The 20,407-nt window shown below is 39.8% G+C and overlaps 1 protein-coding gene across 1 annotated transcript; it reads right to left on the reverse strand.

Moving 5' to 3' along the window:
• Positions 1-1,975: 1,975 nt before the first annotated feature.
• On the reverse strand, positions 1,976-17,534 carry gas6 (growth arrest-specific 6). The gene is made up of 15 exons (XM_059355649.1): positions 17,055-17,534; positions 16,646-16,806; positions 14,324-14,348; positions 14,158-14,220; positions 11,469-11,591; positions 10,306-10,425; positions 9,390-9,512; positions 8,306-8,427; positions 7,990-8,108; positions 6,635-6,824; positions 6,380-6,544; positions 6,118-6,286; positions 5,750-5,889; positions 5,465-5,666; positions 1,976-3,932 (listed from the first exon to the last, which is right to left on the reverse strand). The coding sequence occupies exons 1-15, from the start codon at positions 17,128-17,130 to the stop codon at positions 3,781-3,783; spliced, it is 1,950 nt and encodes a 649-aa protein (XP_059211632.1). The 5' UTR covers positions 17,131-17,534; the 3' UTR covers positions 1,976-3,780.
• Positions 17,535-20,407: the final 2,873 nt, after the last annotated feature.

Raw genomic sequence — 20,407 nt, forward strand, 5'->3', positions numbered from 1 at the left:
AAATAAGTGTATTTCCTAAAATGTCAAACCTTTTCTTTCAGCCTAAAGCTGGCCTTCAGATGCTTACACATTGTGTTATGTGAATGAGTATATAGTCGTACACTCGGCTGTGATCTGATAGCTGTGTTCTGTGTATATTGGATTACAGGTCTTCCTGTGTATTGTCTCACTATACTTAACTGCTGTATGAGCAATTAAAAGGGCTTTCTTGAAATGTGAACTGGAGAGTAAATGGCGCTGTTGTTGCTGTTGTTTTATTTTGTCAGTGTGAATCGTTTAATGTTGCACTTTAAAGTCAATATGCTGTATATATTATTGATGATGCATGTTAACTGCTGTGGGATGGGGTTGTGTAGCTGCTATACATTGTGTATTAAAGATGCACCTTTAACAAATGCATATATCCACTGATGCATACAAATACATGTGGAGTAAGGGCTTCATCAAAACCCCATATCTAAAAGGAAGAGTTTGAAGTTTTTGGAAATGTGCTTATTTGCTTACTTGCCAAGAGTTAAAGGAGCAGTTTGTAGGTTTAAGAGGAATCTTTTGACATAAATGGAATATAATGTTCATAATTTATTGCACATCCATGTTTCCAAATTAAACACTGGCTCCAAAGATAGCCACCATTGTTCTGCACACGTTTGGAAAGTAACCAGTGAACAGAGAAATTCAGCTGGTTGCAATCTGCAGCCTCACAGCTAGATGCCACTAAAGCCTTCACACTGCTCCTTTAAATGACAAGATTGACTGTCTGTACAGAAAATATGAAGCTACCGCCAGATTCTGGTTAGCTTAGTTTATCATGAAGACTGAAAATGGGGAAACAACTACCCTGGCTCTGTTTAAAGGTAACAAAATGCACCTTCTGGCACATCTAAAGCTGACTAGTTCTATCTTAGTTATTTAATTTGTACATGAACCAACATGAAAAACTACAATTTGCTGTTTTACTGCAGGTTTGCACAATTGTGTATCGAAATCGCAATACGAACGAGTGCAATATCCAAATTAATGGAGACACAAAAGATCTCTTAAATACCATTCTGAATTTCGGTGCAAACAATGCAAAAAATTATGCATTCCTACCAATATAAAGAATCATTGCAATTGCATTTGTCAAAAAAATTGTAATTCCAAATCGTACAGGCCTATTTTACAGACAGACCCAGGTTAGTAATTTCTGCCGTGTTTCCAGTACAGACGTGAGCATTATCACTCTTTAGTCTCTCTGCAAAAAAAGCGAATAAGTGTTTTCCTCAAACAATTTAACTTTTCCTGTGAAATGTTGCATTTCAAAGTATCACCATTACTAATTTTACTGCCAGTACCAGGTGTTTTCACTGTATTGTTTCCCCTTAAATTGAGCTTATATATGTAATTCACACAATCCTTCCTCTTACAAATAAAAGTTGAAATCCTAAGAAATAGATTTATTTTGCTCAACTCAGTACACTCAGACTTTACTGCTACAGCCTGACTTATTCTGTTATGACCTGCAGTGAATGTTGGCTACTGTCTTCTTTACTTTTTCACTAGCATTTACCTTTACCACCTAACTGCCACTTGTGGCCACACAAGCCACTGTAGTAAAACTTACATCAGTTTGCTTTATATAAAATATGATTTTCAATTTGCTTCATTACATTTAAGCCACAACATGAAACCTGAAAAATGTTGAAAATTGTCTTGAAACGAGCCAGTACATTAGGTAAAACTTCAACAACGTGCCACACATAAAGCAGGAAATGAAGAGTTTATCTTAAAGTAATCACACAGCATACAGGTTTTTTTTGAAAATACAATTTTACTCTATGATGTTCATACAACTGCTTTTATTTTTTATTTTTAAATAGGATTTTCACTGTTGAGGGAAGTTAAAACTCAAAAGGCAGACTTCTCTCAGCATTGTACACATACTGGCAGTTTAAGTGAAAAATGAAAACTAAAGACAAGTTCAATATACAACACATAATAATAATAATAATAAAAAAAAAAACAATAACTCGTCAAGCTCTATATTCTGGCATTCATTCATCAGAAAACTAGAAAATGATACATTACAGAGGGAAGTAAAATAACACTGGAGCCCTTTTGGCATTCTCAGTCACAATGCTCCTGACATTCTTTGTTTCTATTGTGTTTTGATTTGCTCAGCACCTATAAAATCAAATTAAAAATCAGAGTTCTTAAAGATCTGAGATACTTTGATCCCTGGCTATTGCTCTCGCAGTCTCCCAATTCCCATTTAAAGAAAATAATTGTGTATTTGTTGCTCAAATGTTTTTTTAGGAAGCAGATAAAGTTGAGAGACTCGGATTACTGTTTGACTTTGGATCAACTTAAATGTGCAGAAATCCTCAGTGAGCATAAGGTAGTGTTTTTTCTGTCTTCTATAAAGCATTGTACAGTCACATTATTTACATATTCAGTATATTACAGCGCACTCTTTTTACTCTCAGTAGCTTTTGTGGTGCGTAGATGCAGTGCTCGCGCTCTCCTTTATGGAGAGGGCCCCTTCCCGTCTCCCTGTGCTTCTGAGACTAAACTATCCTCCTCAGATCAGTATTTGGCAGGTATTAAATGTGAGTGGGTGATTCTGAGGGAAAGAAGGGGCCTTTGTGACGAAGTTAGTGATTGAAGATTATTGAGAATCAGGGTGTCAGTCTGCTCTGTAAAAGAGCTCCAAAATGCACAGGTGGAAATGCATAGTGTGTTAACTGCAATGAGTACATTTCATTAAGAGAAGCATTAGCTCTGGTTGTGTGTTACAGTACTGCACCTTTGTGAAATGATTCATCTGTTTGGAGGGAAACTGTTGTGAAGTTTGGATTGGTTGATCTTTGTAGGCACATGGTTGATTTTTAAGGTTGCAGGCAGACATGGAGTGCTGCTTTAGTCGAGAGGAAATCAAGAATAAATGGCTTCAAACACACACGCACGCAGTCCATTGCTACCTGCAACCATGTGCAAGGTTTTCTACAGAACACAAAGTTGTGCCTAATAATTCCACGCCACCCCTGCTGTGGTGACGGAGGGGATTCAGCTTGTCGGGAGCTAATAAGACTGATTTAGTCCCCAATCAACCCCTAAAGTCATTACGCACCAAACACTCATGAGGATCTGAGCACCTATTCACACATTTTCTCTGAGTAGGGTAGCTGATGAAGGACGATTTATCTGGTCCCCGTTTTTTTTCATTTCATCAGATTCTACATGAGCACTCGATTATTTCAAGCTTTGTGAGCGTGGGCCTTTACGTGGACTGGATGTAAGCAACGTGACCGCAGCAAATAGTCACTCTGCCTACAAAGTTCCGGTCAGATCTGCATTTAAGCTCAGGGTGCCAGGCGTCGTAGGCTGACCCGAGACCAGCCACTGGACACTGATCTACATAAGGCCCTGTGTGTTCTTGTGGGCTTACAAGGCTGTGATACATGGGCAGTTTTTGAGGCAATGTTGTGCAGCATTTATTCCCATTATCTTCTGCCTAGTACAGGGGACATTGCTCATTGGTTGACTAACTGCCTTACAGAGTCATTATACTGAGAATACTGTGAAAATCCCCACAAATGCCTCTAGGCAGCAGTGTCATCACAGTAAAAGGACAGGGGGATCCTGGGCTAAGGCTCAAGCTGAACCACGACACCTGGTCCAGCTTTTTTATTTTTTGTTTTACATTCCAATCTAAAAATATATTATATAATATATATATATAAATATATTGGAAATAATCCCCATTGCCTCAATAAACTACTTATGGATCAGTTGCGCTGGTCACTGGTGGAAGTCCAGCAGGGGGCAGGAGTGTGAGCGGATGTCGTTGTGTTTGTGGATGGCCTGGTCCAAGTCCAAAGGCTGTCCATTAACACTGACCTCCATACAGCCGCTGTAGGGCGCCGACACCAGCGTGGACGGCAGAGGAACATCTGAGGGAAGAAAAGGACAACATGTGATTCAGCAGAAAACAACTGTGTGGGAGCCCAAACAAATCAGTCAGACTAACAATAACCAAGAGCTGTTAACAAGTATACGTGACGAATCTCATCAAGAGCAAAGTCCTTATTATCTTTTCTCTTCAGTTTGGGGAATGTTGGATCGTGAATTATTTACTCAGCTGCTAGTCTCTGCAGAAGTGACAGCGATGGATTATTATTGTGGTTTTGCTGTCAACAGTCATATACACAGGTGAAGTTAATTATAAACCAGCGCCACCAGCACAACGACTACATCCCAGCAGGGGGAGCTGGAACCTTTCCAGACAGAGTCTAAAAGAGAGCACTAAAACAAGAAAAACAAGATAACAACTAAATTCCATTGAGAATGAGGAAATCAGAGAAGTGCATGTAATATGCCTCCTGTTGGAGACGGCTGCTGTCCCAGTCACGACCTCTCCCTGGCATCATTACCGGCTCCCCCTGTTGGGATCTGTTTGTTGTACGACTGCGGTCACTCTTAATTACCTCCACCTGTGTATATTGGTTGTGAAATTGCCAGAATACTCCCTGAAGAAAGGTGACTTGCCCGAAATGAGCAAAGTCAAATTGGACTGCTGTCCTAATCTTTTCTTTCTTTCTAACCAACATTAAGGATTTTCATCTGCTATATATACAGTACACAAAGTAAATCCTTCATAAATGTTTTCAGGAATTACTTCTTGTCATCATCTTTGTCAACTATAATTAACTGTTGACATGTGTTGGCTGTTTTCACGACAGTACAATAACAGAGGAATCTGTAGCTGAGAGTGTTTAGAGAGAAAAACCTAATCTTTAGATTACTCAATTGATCAGCTCAAGAATGTGGATGTAAGAAGGCTTGTGTGGTTAAAAATACACGTCCAAAATACTTGATTTGTCTTTGCACCAGTGTTGCCAATTTTCTCTCTAGCTACTTTTCAGACTCCCATGGTGACTTTAATTCTAAAAAGCAGTAAAAGACTAATTTAGTGCTCTCAGCAGACCATCGAGGAAAAAGCAAGAAATATATTATTTTCCAATTCATTCCCATGCAACAGCTGCCAAACATGGGGTCTCTTACATCCTCTTGCACTAGGCACTGTGCACAAGCAGCCAATATATTCACTAAACTTTATGTAAATGATGCACAGAGACATCAGAAATATGCAAATGAACATATGACATAATCTGGCAACTTTTAGTGCTAGCTACTTTCATTGGATAAGAGTTGGCAATATTGCTCGGCACATGTTCTAGACCAAATATTTTGAATGGTCAACAATAATGTGTGTATGTCTGCTTATTAAACAACAGGTTTCTCACAAACTGTCATGTCTATTTTTCAATGTGCCACTTATGAAACCTTTATTATTTTCTAGCGTTTTAATACTGTGAATACTTAACATCTCTATTAACACTTCCTGCAAACTGTGCAAATAAAACCCTACATTCTACATGGATAACATCCTGCTAAATGTGTCAGTAAATGTGTGTGTTCTCACCAGGGATGCCTCCTATAAAGGTGGTGGACTGTGACAGGATGTCAGTAGGAATGTCGCTGTCTTCACTGCGTCCAGGCTGGCCGTCGACCAGCAGCACGGTCTGGTTGCCTGAGATCGTCACCTGGATTACATGACTCTCACCGTCACACAGGGGGGCAGGAGAGCTGGCAATGATGACATCACCTACAGATACCAAAACAAACTGAAGGCACACTAAAGGTCAGTTTTGAGATCAAACACATAATAAAAAATTTACAGGCACAAGTTGAGCTTTAAAGAACTCACATCTCTCCATTCATCAGTGCCGGGATGATAGTCGGCCAGAGAGATGGAGAGAGGGACTCTGTCCTGGTAAACAAGTGCAAACAACACTCCGATTGCAGAAGTAGGACGCAGGGTCAGCTGCACGCTTAGGTTCTGTGATTCTGAAGTGACAAAAACAGCAAGAGAGAGAACAACAGGTCATGAACTTTAATCGGTAAACAAATATGAGACAAACTGTTGATTTAAGAGTAGGCGATGACGGGAGCAAATTAACATTCAGCCAAACAAATTAAACATTTACTAAGTACTTTAAGTAGAAGCCATTAGGCCCAGATATGCAACCCACAGCCACGCTAAACATAACACTCCCACACATGCACACACTGCACCATAGCTGATGTTGAAGAGAGCGAAGCCTGCGCCGGGGTAGTACGCTCCAGGATCCTCGGTGCTGAAACACTGCATGTTGTCATTGGAGCGGATGGTTTCTTGTATTGACGTATCTTCTCCCGTCAACCACCTCCAGTCCCTCATACAGCCGTCCAGGCGTGGGTTCACCTACGTAATAAACAGACCAGTTTAAAAATATTTAAAGGATATCTCTCTCTGGTACACGTTCAAGAAAATACCCAATCACATACAAATAAACACCTGATTGACGAGGCCGTCCTCTCTGAAAGGGACTCCCCCTACGGTGAGGTTGAGCTCGTGCATGCCCTTCTTTAGCGTGAACAGATCACCGTTTACTGCGATCTTCATGACGGCCTCCCTGTCGATCTTAATCACTAGGCTCCGCCCCTGCTCCTCCACCGAGATCTGAGAAGAAAGCAAGACGTTTTAAGATTTCCATCATTTAATGAAACTAATGTATAAAGTGTTTTCTGTTCACAACAACTGTTCTCCAACCTTTCTCCACTGGCCGTCATTGACCATGGGTCCGCTGCTGGTGACCCTGCTGACTGTGCCGTACTTCAGCTGCAGCTCCAGCCTCCCATGATGCATTGCAAGCACAATCCAGGAGCTGTTTAAGTGACCTCCGGCAAAGAAGATCACCCCCTCAGGGTCGTAGGTGCGGAAGTCAAACTCTGCAGAAAAGCTGGGAGATGGGGAGCGGTGACAGTGGTATTATAAATATGAAATAAGGAGAGAGGAACGAAAGGGAAAGGAAGAAAAACAATTCCTCTGGGTGAACAAAATAATGTTATCTGCTATCCACTTGGCACTCAAACTTAGTAGATTCTATTTTCCCAGCTAATATTAGACTCTTTCTTAAAAAAAAAAAAAAGCTGATACAACTGAACAGAGGCACTATGTATGGTAAAAAAAATAAGTTTTCCATTTTAGACATCAAACCAAGGGACCATCAAGCCCACTGATTAAGACAAACATGCCCATTAAAAACAAATATGATCATGAATTTCACAAGCCATTTGAGTAAAGCACAGATCGATAGGCCTGCAGAATGTTCGGTGACATGTTTTGAATTAGATACAATTCCTTCGAGCAGCACTGAGACACTTTGTTTACAGTTTATTTAAGTCTTCTCATCTACAAGTAAAAAATGGGGTCGTTTTCACACCTACAGTTTGTTTGCCCTGGTCCAAATCAGCCGATGAGCTTGGATACTGTTTGAATTTCTTCCACACAGTGAAAATCCAGCTGAACCCAAATGCATCACTAGAAACCACGTGAGAATGTTCAGTCCACTTATTGGTCAAATGTGTCTGGAGCAAGAGCAATAAAGTAAATACAGGAAAAAGGCATGGCTGTGCACTTCTCCTGTTAGCTTCTGCAGTTTTTGGGCTCTGCTGCATCCCAGAATGCAGTGCACACCTGGCTACACGAGCCATTTATCTCAGACTTGCTAAGTACAGCTGCTGATTGGATCGGATTGAGGTCAGATCATGTTCCCACCGCAAATGAACCGTTCCAGAGTTTGTTTGGAACCGGACCAACACCACCTCCTCAAAGAGTCTCAGTGCAGTTGTTTTGGTCTGCACTTGAGTGCAATTACTGTGTTCACACCTGCTCGAATTAATAACACAAAGGGGGAAAATAAACCAGACTTTGATTTAACCGAACCATAAAGCTGTAGTGTAAAATAGCCCTAAAACATTGTTACTAGAACCAACCAGCAGGCTGACTTTTCAGCTCCATTTGATCATTTAAACTCAGGGTAACTGGGGTATAAATGTAAAAAAGGTGTGATGTTTTTGTTAGGAGACAGCTGTTAGGATTCAAAAACATAACAATTTTCTCACCCAGTTTGAATCCTCCGGCGGAAGCGGAGCCTCACCACTGGTACGCCACTGAACATACGGCCCAAGTACAAGGAGCGAGAGTTCCTCTTCAGAGACGGCGACATACAGGGAGTTATAGGCTGTGAAAACATAAAAACATAAAAGTAATGACACATGCTGCTACTTCATAAGAACCGTTTATGTTTTTAAGACCTGACTGATGTAAAATGGTTTAACAGATCCAAGACTGTAAATTATAGTTCTGCAATTTCATAGTTCAGCTTTCATCTTTGTTGTTAAATGTGCTTTAGTATTTGCCACAGTTTATGTATTTCACCTTACAGCTCCTGAGGTCCTGGCCCAGCTTCATGCCCTGACGACCATCACAGAAGCAACGGAAACTCCCTGGAGTGTTCAGGCACTCCTCGGCACACACACCTGCCTCACACTCATCCACATCTGTCGAGCGACGGAGCAAGTTTAAGAAGTAAAAGAGAAGCAGAGATGAAAGTCATGAGTGAAGTATAAAGGGTTACAAAGAAGCATAGACATAATCATAGTCCGATTTGTAGAGGAAGTCAAAACTTTCAAGGATCTAAAAAAAAAATCCATCAAGCTTTAACTAAAGTATCAGATGTCTTTCCTGTCAACATATCAGGGAATGTAAACAACACTTGAGTCAAGTGGTCTTTGACGTTAACTGGGTGGTATCTCCTCGCTCCATATACAACCTTACATGGCCATGAGAAGGTTGGCTATAATAAACGTTAATTCTCAGAGGAGGGACACTGAGGTTATGAAAAGTCTGGTTTCCACTGCAGCGAAGACAAGTGATTAATGAGTTTGCTTTGAGTGTGTGAATTCTTATACAATTCTTTTAACGACAGACCTGCTGTTGTGGTTATCTATCTTATTATGTTATCTCATAAAATACCAGGACATTTAAAGAGATTTAAACTTGTTTAATAAAGACTATTAATTACTACTTATTCAAGCCTATTTAAAGCGTATTGATGCCGCTGCTGTTTTCCAATCATTGCATGTTTAAGGCATTATTTGGTGTGTTTAAAATGACACTACTGCACTATAGCATTACTTATATACTTTGATACTTTAATAACTACTTTCGTCCTCAACGCATTTGAAATCAAAGACACTCTGGAGGAAACAGCATGTACCAAGAAAAGGTGAATCACAGGGTCAGTTTGTGTATTTTCCTTCTGAAATTAACCTCTTCTAACAACACGGAGACGGTGACCTGTTACCTACTTATACAGAATTTCTCCAAATGTCTTTGCATTCCTTTCCTGACCCCACAACACAGCTGCATCAAGTCCCGCTGAGGCTGAAGCTGCTCCTCAGTCAGTTCTCATGAAATTGCATGTTTCTGTGTGTGTCTGTGTGCATATATACACACTTACCAACACAGCTCTTGGATTCATTGTCGTACACGTAGCCGACATCGCACAAGCAATCGTAGCTGCCCTCATTGTTCTCACACCGGGCTGTTCCACACACACCTGGATCCTCACACTCATCCACATCTGAAAGAAAAGAAACATGATCAGCTGCAATGGCCAAAGTCAACAGAACCAAGAAGACTGAGAGCCAACTCCTCAGCTGGAAGGACACGATCTGAGGAGGTTATTTGTACCTTTGCTCATTAGTGTCAGAAGTAAAATGGGTCAGGAAAAGACTCCAGACACCTAAACTGGATTAGTTTGAGGAAAGGGAAATTAAAATCTGCCTCAAGACAGATACTAATAAATGCTGGTCAAATGGTATTGTGTGAAGCAATTTACACGCATTAATCACTTTGTATTGCCAATGTGTGAACAGATTGTGACGTAACTTAAAGGTCAGTTTTCATGAGCGGCTGAAAATTCCACATAGTATCTCCAAACACCTTAATCTAAATGACCTTAAGATTACATTTCCCCAAAAGCAGCTTTAAAATTAAGTCGCTAGAATTGTTTTGTCATCTTGGCGTTTCTACAATACAAACAGTATTTGCTTGCTCCAGCACTCCCTGACACCCCATCACATTTACACTGAAATGAATATTACTTACTCATTAAATATATAATATTAAATATTAACTTAAAAATTATGGACTTATAATGATAATTATGTCACAAGACAATACAACACTGCCATCGGATTAGTTTAGAGCTCTCTCTCACAAAAACCCACACATCCAAAACCCTTGACATTTAATAAAAAAATATATATACAACTGCAGAAATAATATCCGTTTTGTTTGAAATTGTTCAATGTAGACTGAGCGTCTGCAGCTAAAGTATTGACACGATTCCAGCTGTTAGATGATGTGCTTACCGTCACACATGTGGCGTCCTACCAACATGTAGCCCTGGTGACAGGAGCAGCGGTAACTGCCCATAGTGTTGTTGCACTCATGGTCACACCCTCCGTTTCTCTTGCTGCACTCGTCGACATCTGCAAATAGGAAGGCGGTACGGTCAACATGAACGCAGGAAAAACATGATCATGGGCTATGAAGAGCATAAGCTGCTTGGCTTGTGTTAATTTTTCCCATAGTCGTTGAAGATCACGTTGTATTGAGAGGTAATTTGATGATTTTAAAGGTTTAATGCTGAAATTCTGGGTTCACATCGTGAAGTTTGATGCAGTTTGAAAACTCACTTAAAGGTCCTATGAATTTGTACTTTGTTAAACGGCTCACAAATAACTGACACACTATGTCATTGTGGCTGAGTGTTGCAGAGTGTTTAGAAGGAGTGCGGTCGTCAAGTGGAAAAGGCTCGGACCGAGTCAAACTGAATCTGTTTTGGTTTCCTTTCGCAGTAAGGTGGCAGGATGAGTCACAGTGGAAATGTGTGGAATGGTGGCTGTGCCATAAATCAACATGTTTCCCTCTCCAACACAGTGTGTGTGAATGTATTATGTTTGTTTTCCAGTTCTTCCTTATATACTTTATATTTGTTACATTTCCCTTATGAAAATGAAATCCTTGCTCTCACTTTCAATGGAAGCCTCCCCTATTATCTATACACAGTAACCAGCTTTGACCTAATGAGATAAATAGATTCCTGTTGTGGGTTTCCCGTACATGCAGTTCATATTGACCTGACACATCATTATTAACAGCAGCAACAGCAGTTGGATACTAAAGAACTACGTCAACAACAACAGTTGCAATTTTAACATAGAAGTGAAACAGAAACACTAGTTGAGTTGTGCAAGGTCAAAATGAAGAAATAAAAGAAGCGTTCACATCAACATGATGAGAAACAATAACAAAACTTAACAATTACATGACAAATAGTGATGGGAAGCCAGATCTTTCCGTCAGGGTACGGGAAAGGAGTTGGCTGTCTGAAGCGAGGTCACAGAGTTTATGACATTTATCAGACATGCTGGATGAGATGCAGAGTGACAGTGCAAAAACTCTCTGCCGAGCTCTAGCACACAGTGTCCAACTTTATATCCTCTCTCACTTTCTATAGCGATGACAGTACCTTTCTCACATCTGGCTCCTGCCCAGCCTGTGAAACAGTGACAGAGGAAGTCGCCCTTTTTGTCCTCGCAGCGCACTGTACCTCCGGCATTACAGGGAGAAGGAGAGCACTGGTTTGGAATATCTTCAAGTGAGAGAAAAAACAAACACAGACAGACAGAGAGGAAGGTAGTGTTATTATTGCTTTAAAATTGAGTCTGTGCAAACCGGATGCATACAGTGATGGTAACTGTATATTGATACCAGACAGAGGAAGGGCATCTCTCATGTTCTGCATATCAGGGGTTCAGTATAAATAGCCTAATGCTGGCTAAGCCCTCCTGCCAGAGATGCTCTAATTCTGTCCTTCCCAGCGTACAAGTCCTCTAACTCACAAATATCAAAGGGAAATTCAACCGTTCTGTTTTTGTTTGTCCTTTCTTTTTAATATTAAATACTTTCACTAGTGCTCCCTCTTTCACTTCAAGCTTGTGAAAGTGAGCACATGTGAAAATTTTTTCACTCCCCAAGCAGTTTCCTTTTCCTAGCAGTGGAGTCTGACTGCTCAACAAGTCTGGGCATGTTAGCTGGAGTTCAGAGAGAAAACAGGACGTGTTTGGAGAAAAATACGGGAAACAGGAGAGAGATAAGCTCATGCATGAAACACTAAAGACACAGTTTTTTTTCAATAAATTATGCACAATACTGCACATATAAAAACCTTCATTTAATTAATGGAGACACCCAGAGATTTAATTGATTGAAGTTTATATCAATTAATTACACACATAATTATTCACACATAATCTTTCAGAGCTTCAGTAAATGCACACTGACAGGAGACTCAACAAAACAATACATCTAAACTACAGTTGTGACGCACATACTGCCAAAAACCGATCAGTATCAATTACATGCTCCTGCTGTGAGAAGGTTTAGAGACAGATTCTGACTGCCAGTGGATTTACTTACAAGACTTACAAGATGTGGACCATCGATTGTGAGAATAATTTAAGAAACCAGCATAGAACACAACAAATGAGTTTCCAGCAAAGCGAGGATCAAAGCTTTTCATCACTTCATCAAGATCCTGCAAAATGTAATTAATCACTTAAGTGCATTTAAGCTGAATTACCAGGACTTTAACACATATGAATTAACAGGACTCAAAAGATCTGCACAGCAGGTTTAAATAGTGACAAAATAGCTGTTTTATTGTATAACAGTAATAATTACACTAAAGATATCATCAATGAGAACCAGTCAAATGAATGCCTGTAGATGTACATTGATGTCTGTAAATGATTGATTTTTGCAGTATATTTATTTATTTTATCTAATAATCTGTATCAAAAATTCATAAAAAGTCATCTAATTTAACTTCTTAATTAAAGCTTGAAGCTTAATGGGAAACCCTTATGCCATTACGTCAAGAAGTAGGAATGTTGCCAATATCATGATATGCATTTTTCTTACTCATAAAAAAAATATATTAGTATAATCGTGAACAATACGATATGGCACACCCCTATCAGTACATGCTTCTTTCCAAATTACCCAAAGCTCCCGGTCAGCAATATGTTAGGGTCTAAGAGCAGGCAGGGGGAAACACAGGAGCCTCTTTCATTTTCTTTAGAGGTCCCTTAACAGCATGTCCAAATTTAATTTTATTGAATAAAGCACACACTGTGGATTACCACAATAACTTGGATAAGCCCTCAACGGTAAATAAAGCAGCAACAATTCGTGTCACTTACAGTATAAGCTAAAGAATAGGAAGATGTGTTTTTAATGGAATCATTATAACTTGTGCGGAAAAATGCAGACTGTGTGCAGGAAAATGCAGTCTAGCTCAATAACTTCCCATGAGATGCCATGTCTGAAATATTCCTTAAATGGAATTAGTGGAATGTCATGATCTGCTTTGATGCTGGCGTACCACCCACCACTAGTCTCTGCACTGAGGCAGTAGACAGATGGGCAGAGATTTGCAGCGATAGAGAGAGATAGAGAGAGAAGTGTTGAGAGAGAGAGATAGATGGTGAGCTTGCGTGTCATGATGCTGCAGCTGAGTCATGGAAACCCCCCCCCGAGGATCCTCAGCCAATAGCAGTAAAGCCGGGTTGGTCTCTTGTATCCTGATGCAGCAGAAATCCTTCGCTCTACCCACGTCAGACCTTTTTTTTTTTTTTTTTAAACACGTCACTTCTCCTGCCTGCACTGAGCAAGCTCACGAAGACGCTGGTGCAGTCACCAAAGAGAGTGAGTGAGTGAGTATGTGACGACTGAAGGGGTGTGTCATTCATTCTCCAATCTGCAGCATCACTGTAGCATAGTGCTGCAATGTTACTCACAGATACCTGGGCTCGTGCACAAAAAGCACATTGAAGCTACTTCAAAGTCACAGGATCAGGGTCAGAGTCAGGTGTGTCACGCTGCAAAAACTGACCTGGGGTTGCCAAAGAAATTCATCATCTTTTTATCATCCTTGCCTCTTTTCCTTTTCTGCTGAGAGAGAGTGTGTGCCTGAGGTGATGCAGAGCAGCACTACTGCAGTGCAGCCCAACCCCACACTACAACTAGCTGCCTCTTTCTGGATGTAATAATACTTATACAGTGACAAAGAGACACAGAAAGGAAAAGATGTCTATCAATCTGTCCACACTCTCTAAAATTAAGTCGGTAGACAGATATGAGGGCATAAAACTTACTGTGAACACATGTAATCAGATCCTGTTTCTTCTTTTCGGCATCTCCAAACTTCTCCATACAGGCTAGACAGAAGCAAAAATTACAACACCAGGTTACAAACATATAATCAGTCAAGCTGGCTGTTAGGAGTAGAGATGTAGAGTTTTTGTCAGAGTGATAACTTACCTAAATACTTGGGATAGAAGTAGTCCTAAATCATAGAGAAGAGGTGGAAAGAGAGAGGGATAAAGTTACGTAGGCGTATAAACAAAGATCCAAACAGAACAAGATCATCTAAATAAATGCTTATGATAAGTAGCGGGGTTCTGTTAATACTTGACATAATCAAGGACTTGGTTTCATGCCATGGCTGATCCCTGTGCTCATACCCATAGGAGTGAATATGGACTCATAAACAATCATTAGTTTTGACATATATGTCTGTGTTTAATGTCTGGAGAGAGATTACAATTGGATTACTCTGTAATCTGTGTGTGTGTGCTCTCTCTAATGGGTGCGGCCCTTTGCCAAAGGCTTCCTGAGAATTCTCTGCATTCCTGATAGTAGTAGCATCCCTCCCGCCTCCTGGCTGCAGTACTCCTCCACATGTAGGTCACAACTTGGGGATGATCCACCAATGTAAAGACTTTAGGTAGCTGCTGCTGCAGCAGCAGGAGCGAGGTGCAGCAGGCTGAGGTAACAGGTGACTGTCATAAGACTCTGTTATCAGACAAAAGCCAGCTAAAGCTACGAACATATAAGACAATCTAAAGCCTGATAAAAATCCTGATTATCAGCAATAAATGATCTGTCAGTCACATGTGGTTAAGATGTAGGGTGGTCCCAGAAATAGTTTGGGCTATTACTAAACTTGACCATTTTTTGCCTAACAAGTAAGAGACCAAAAACTTGTGTGTCTCCTAAGATAATCATGAGTATCCAGGAACACCCTCTCGCTGCAGAGCCAGAGAGCTGCAGCAGAATGAGAAAATGCAGAGTCAGAGATGGGCTCTTTCAGAATGAATAATGCAGCTATGAATGAGACTGCAGCTTTGTGGTACAAACTACAGTCACGCAAGAGCTATTCTCTAGCTGAGGGGAGGTCACCTGACTTCACCTTTGGCTCTGAAACCGGCTCACTTTAATCCTCCCTCTCTCAGCTTCCATGTCTGTCCACTTGGCTAATCTTAGTAATCTCTGAGTCATCGATTGCCTCATTCACTCCCTCTCGATTCACTACGATAAAACTTCAGGATAAAGATCGATCGGTAAAGAGCACTGCACCGCCATCGCATCGCTAAGAAACACACAGTTCATTCATCTGCATCCCTCACTTACAAGTCAAAGTGACAAAAAAACTATATCATTTAATGTCAGAATATAATTATTGCTTTTATTTCTTGACAGCTGACATTTGAAAGGGGTTTGAGTTTGCACTGTTAATGGCCCACACTATACATTAGCTTACTGTCCCATGTGCAACACACCACAGACTTAAAGTCCAACATCCAAAGTTCCACGTTTTCTGACAAGTTTCGTCATTTATATCTCCATTGGCATACTCAGCACATATAGTCCTTTTTTAAATAGGCTTACGTATCCACATGAATGGAAAGGCCAATCTGTGCATTCATGAATGCAGAATGGAACCTAATCTGCAGTTAATATTCCTTAATACACACAATGTGATGGAGTTTGTTTGTTGGTAAACATCGAATAGAAAAGAGGGTGGTTGGGTGGTATACAGATTAGTGAGGCAATGTGCATTACTGTGTTGAATAAAACACATTTCTTATCCCATGCTCAACAGAAAACAGCTAATCAGCTCCCAAAGAGACCAATCAGAATCAGAGGAGTTAGTTTGCAACACTCACATGCACATGTAAGAATATTAAGGAATAAGCATGTCTAGACATACAGCGATACACATGGTAAGAACAGAGATGGAGTTTCCAAAATTTCTGTCTTGAGCAGCTCTCTCGTAGATAAGGCAGTTTTTTATAGCAAATTCAATATGTTAAAGCTAAACAATACGACACACAAGTGACTGTGTGTTTATGAGTGCATACAAGCATGAATGGTAGCACAGGGTTGTTGTCAATTAATCTGTATTTCATAAACTAGAGCTTAGTCACGCTGACTCAACGTCTGTCACAGAAGCAAACAAAAAGAAGACAAAAACATGCCAAGTCTTTGACATGGGAGTATTATGTGCACTGACAGCTATCAGCATGCTGGACTTATTGGAGCATGAACACCAGAGCCCTAGACAATGAATCATTAGTCTACTGTTGCATTACAGTCATCAATTTACAGTCAATATGAACATGATGTAAACAAAGGCCATTTCAGTGTTTTGACTACTGAACAAAGTCCTCTGACTTTCTAGCACTGCAGCAGCAGCAGAAGAAGAAGAAGGTGTGGTGTTGTGGTTGTGTTCTGGTTGCTGCATGCAACATTGGACTGAAACCACAACTTTAGTGGTGCCATAGTGCATAATACACTCACCGTCTCAGGGTCGTTTTCAAACACTTCTCTGGCCTCCTCTTTGCTGCACTTTTCCTCCACACACTCCCTCTCCAAGTGTCCTTGCTTCGTCTCCTCGAAAACTTGATTTGCTCTCCTGTGTCTGCTCAGAAACTGGTTCGCCTCTTGGGGAGACAAGGAAACTAACAGACAAAAAAAGGACACCCCCCAAAAATACATTAATTAACCTACAAGAAAAAGAGAAGGTCACATAACTTTGGATTTAAGGATTACTCAGGCTCCAAAAAAAAAGAAAAACATTTCGGAAATGTTGCGAAACATCTAAAGCCTCGTTAATGACGTTAATAACATCTCATCAGCAGCAACAACACACATGTCAAAGGGGACTTAGCGAGCTAGCTAGCCACCTAGCATGTCACTGTTTACTTACTGCTGTCGGACCAGCGGACAACCAGCAGGATCAGCAGCGCTGCCGATGAAAGGGACTTTGTCGGGGTCAGCCGCATTGTTTAACCGCTGTGTCTGCGCCAAGCCTGAGAAACTTTCTCCTGTCCCGTCTTGTAGACTCTCTAACCCCACTCTCTGCCTCTCAATGTCACCGAGCCGAGGCTAACGTTGGTGCGAAACACACTGCAGGTATTCAGGTACTTCCGACCGTTGCTCGTTAACGTTTCTGATGTGGAATCACTGCCGCGGACCGTTGCGACCTAAACTGTCGTCTGTTTCTCCCGCATAGCGTTCAGAAACACGGGGGCAAATCAAGCGACCGTCCTCTTCTCTCTGCGGTTCAGCTCTTCCCCCATTGCGGTGTGTACTTTTATTTAGATTTTTGACCCTCCAGTCCTCTCTTGTGTTGAGCCTTCTCTGGCCGGACCGAGTCTCCACTCTGCGGAGAAAGACAGCACGGCTCTGCTTCAGGAGGGGGAGTAGCTCTGGAAAGTGCAGGCAGGAGTTTGTAACGATGCATCCCTCCCTCCCCTCCTCCAGCTCACTATGTGTGTGTGTGTGTGTGTGTGTGTGTGAGTGTGTGTGCCCATAAGTTAAAAAAAAATATATGTAATAAAATACAAGAATTAAAGCTCACGGCTATGCAACTTGATCCTCAAATTGTTTTCTAGTGGTGGAGAGAGTATTCAGAGGTTTTACTAAAGCAAAGGGTTGCTACAGCGTAAATATACCAGAAGAACTGAGTTATATGAACATAAGCCAATATCACGGTATATCGCCGATACATATCGTCACCCTGTTAAAATAATCGCCTAACTCATTTTTTCAAGTTTTGCACTTCACCAAAAGTGTAACATATGACATTTATTGATCATTTCACTCAAAAAGGATCTAACAAAGGATGGCTATTGGCATAGTAATAACACTGTGAGTAAATTATGTAACTTAAGAGAAATAAATGACTTGGGCATTTTTTTGAACATGCCTTTGTAACTTAAGCAAGATATGGTAACACTTTATTTTGAAGGTGTCTACATAAGAGTCACACAAGCCTGTCAGAAACATGATGTGACAAGTATCATGAGCATTAATGTTACTTCAAAGTGTCATTAATGTTCATGACACATCTCATGTCATGTTTATGACACGCTCATGTCACTCTTATGTATACACCTTCAAAATAAAGTGTTACCATATCTTGCTAAAGTCACAAAGGCATGTTCAAAAAATTGCCTAAGTCACATTTTATTTTGACTTAGGCTTAATAAATCTGCTTAAGTCACACACTTGACATAGGCCATTATCTTAAAGGGGTAAAATCACATGATCTGATCAACTGAGGATGTAGGAGATTTTACCATAGGTGGCCGGCGTCATGAGGAGATGATTTAGGCAAAAAAAACCAATTTTGACAAAAATGACTTAGGCGATTATTTTAACAGTGTGACAATAAACCAATATCACGGTATATCACCGATACATAGGCTATATATTACTTTTTTGTCTTATTTTGAAGTCACTTGCAAAATGACAAGGTAGTACAAAATGTAAACCATACTTGATGTTTTATTTTTACCACCTAATCTTAATATTTCATTAAATATTTTATTTTTTACAAAATGAACCGGAAGTCCGACAACAAGGAATATCTTGAGTAGATAATATTGAGAATAAATATGAAACAAAATTTAAATTCAAACCTAATAGAAATCAGGTTTAAATTGAGATCAAACACTTAGCTTATAATATTAGTCCAATGCTGATCTATGGATGAAATAAGTGCATCTTTGGGTGGATAGGAAAAACAACACCGATTTATTTCTTCTTCTTTTTAACCAAATACCTTGATATCCATATTGCAACGATGTTGCAGTGTTGACTATTGACTACATTTATTATTTTTAATAAATTTAATCAGTAATGTGGATAAAATGACTAAATAAGTAAAGGCAAATAAAATAACAGGTAAAAGAGCAAATTAAAACCAGGAAAAGACAAAACAGAATTTTACAAAATCCAAAATCTAGGACAATAGCTATAGTCTATATTGATAAAATAACAATATTGCCAAGTCCCAGTTCCAAGCAAAGGTGACTTATACTACTTTATGCTTCGACTACACTACTTTTTAGAAACAAACACTGTACCTGTACTCCACTAGAATTATACAAGTCATCACTACTAATTCTATTAGTTACTTTTCAGATAACTTGTGGTAAATAAGTACTTTGTAAAGGACCTGAAAGCTCTTTCCATTTCACATTAATACTGCTATCAGAGCAGTTATGACACAGCTCAAACACACACTTCCAAGTCAGTTTATTTTAGTACCATAACTTTTTTCCAAGTTATCTTATTCATCAGTTTCATTTCCTCTGTATCTTGCCTAAGCCATTAGACTGCAATGTGACAGTGTTGAATTATTCTGTTTTATCATGCAGTGTGAAAAAAAAAATTTTACAGGCAATTTTGAATTCTTTTTAAAAATGGACCCTCAAGTCTTATCCTTGACTGACTCACTGACAGTATAAAGTTTAACCAATATATTATGTGTGTATATTTTAAATCTGAATGAAAATAAGATTTTGCCCGGCTAGTTTAATAGAAAAAAGGCAGCAGTATGGAGCAAGACGAGGCAGTGCCAGGTTTCTATTCATCCCTGCAGAATTAAAATACTAATCTCTTCATGGTAAACAAAACACACCAGGGTCAAAACAGTGTTTTGTAAATAAGTGCAACATGAGTTTGTTGTGTCACCAAGGATTTATGAAAGACACACACACTGACTGTGATATCAGAGGACAGACAAATGCAAGGTTGAAATTCAATACTATTAGGTTGCTTCGATCAATTTTATTAAAACCAACGTAAAACAAACACAACACTGAACAACTACATTTAAGTTATATATTAAAGATGGCTTGTTTTATATACAAGGTAAATTCTGAACACAGAGAACCCTGAAGATGAGGCTTAGGAAACTGGCCATAATGAGAGGTGTAAACATCTGGTGACAACCATGGTGGGCTCTGTGAAGATTAAAATCATAAATTGTGTTCCTAAATAGTGATAAACCAATGCAACACCTCAGGAACAGGGATGCACCGATACTCATAATGACTCAAAAAGCTGGATTGGGTATCAGTGACAATGGGGACCATCTATTTAATTAATTCTGTGCTCATATACTATATACATTACATACTGGAAATGGAATTACTGTGTTATGTTTTGACCAATTTTTTTTGCTGCATTTAAAAACAGTATTTTCTGGTAATTCTAAAGATCGTTTTAAAAAAGTTGCTGGTGAACAATTTTGTATTTTAATAAATAATA

The sequence above is a fragment of the Centropristis striata genome, chromosome 2 (assembly GCF_030273125.1).
Source record: "Centropristis striata isolate RG_2023a ecotype Rhode Island chromosome 2, C.striata_1.0, whole genome shotgun sequence".
Taxonomy (NCBI): Eukaryota; Metazoa; Chordata; class Actinopteri; order Perciformes; family Serranidae; genus Centropristis; species Centropristis striata.

Coding starts and splice junctions, on each gene's coding strand:
- gas6 (XM_059355649.1), bottom strand. CDS start 17,130: ATGCGGCTGACCCCGACAAAGTCCCTTTCATCGGCAGCGCTGCTGATC. Junction 9,513..10,305: donor AGGACGCCACATGTGTGACG/GTAAGCACATCA, acceptor CTTTTCTTTCAG/ATGTGGATGAGTGTGAGGAT. Junction 6,545..6,634: donor ATGACGGCCAGTGGAGAAAG/GTTGGAGAACAG, acceptor CTTTCTTCTCAG/ATCTCGGTGGAGGAGCAGGG.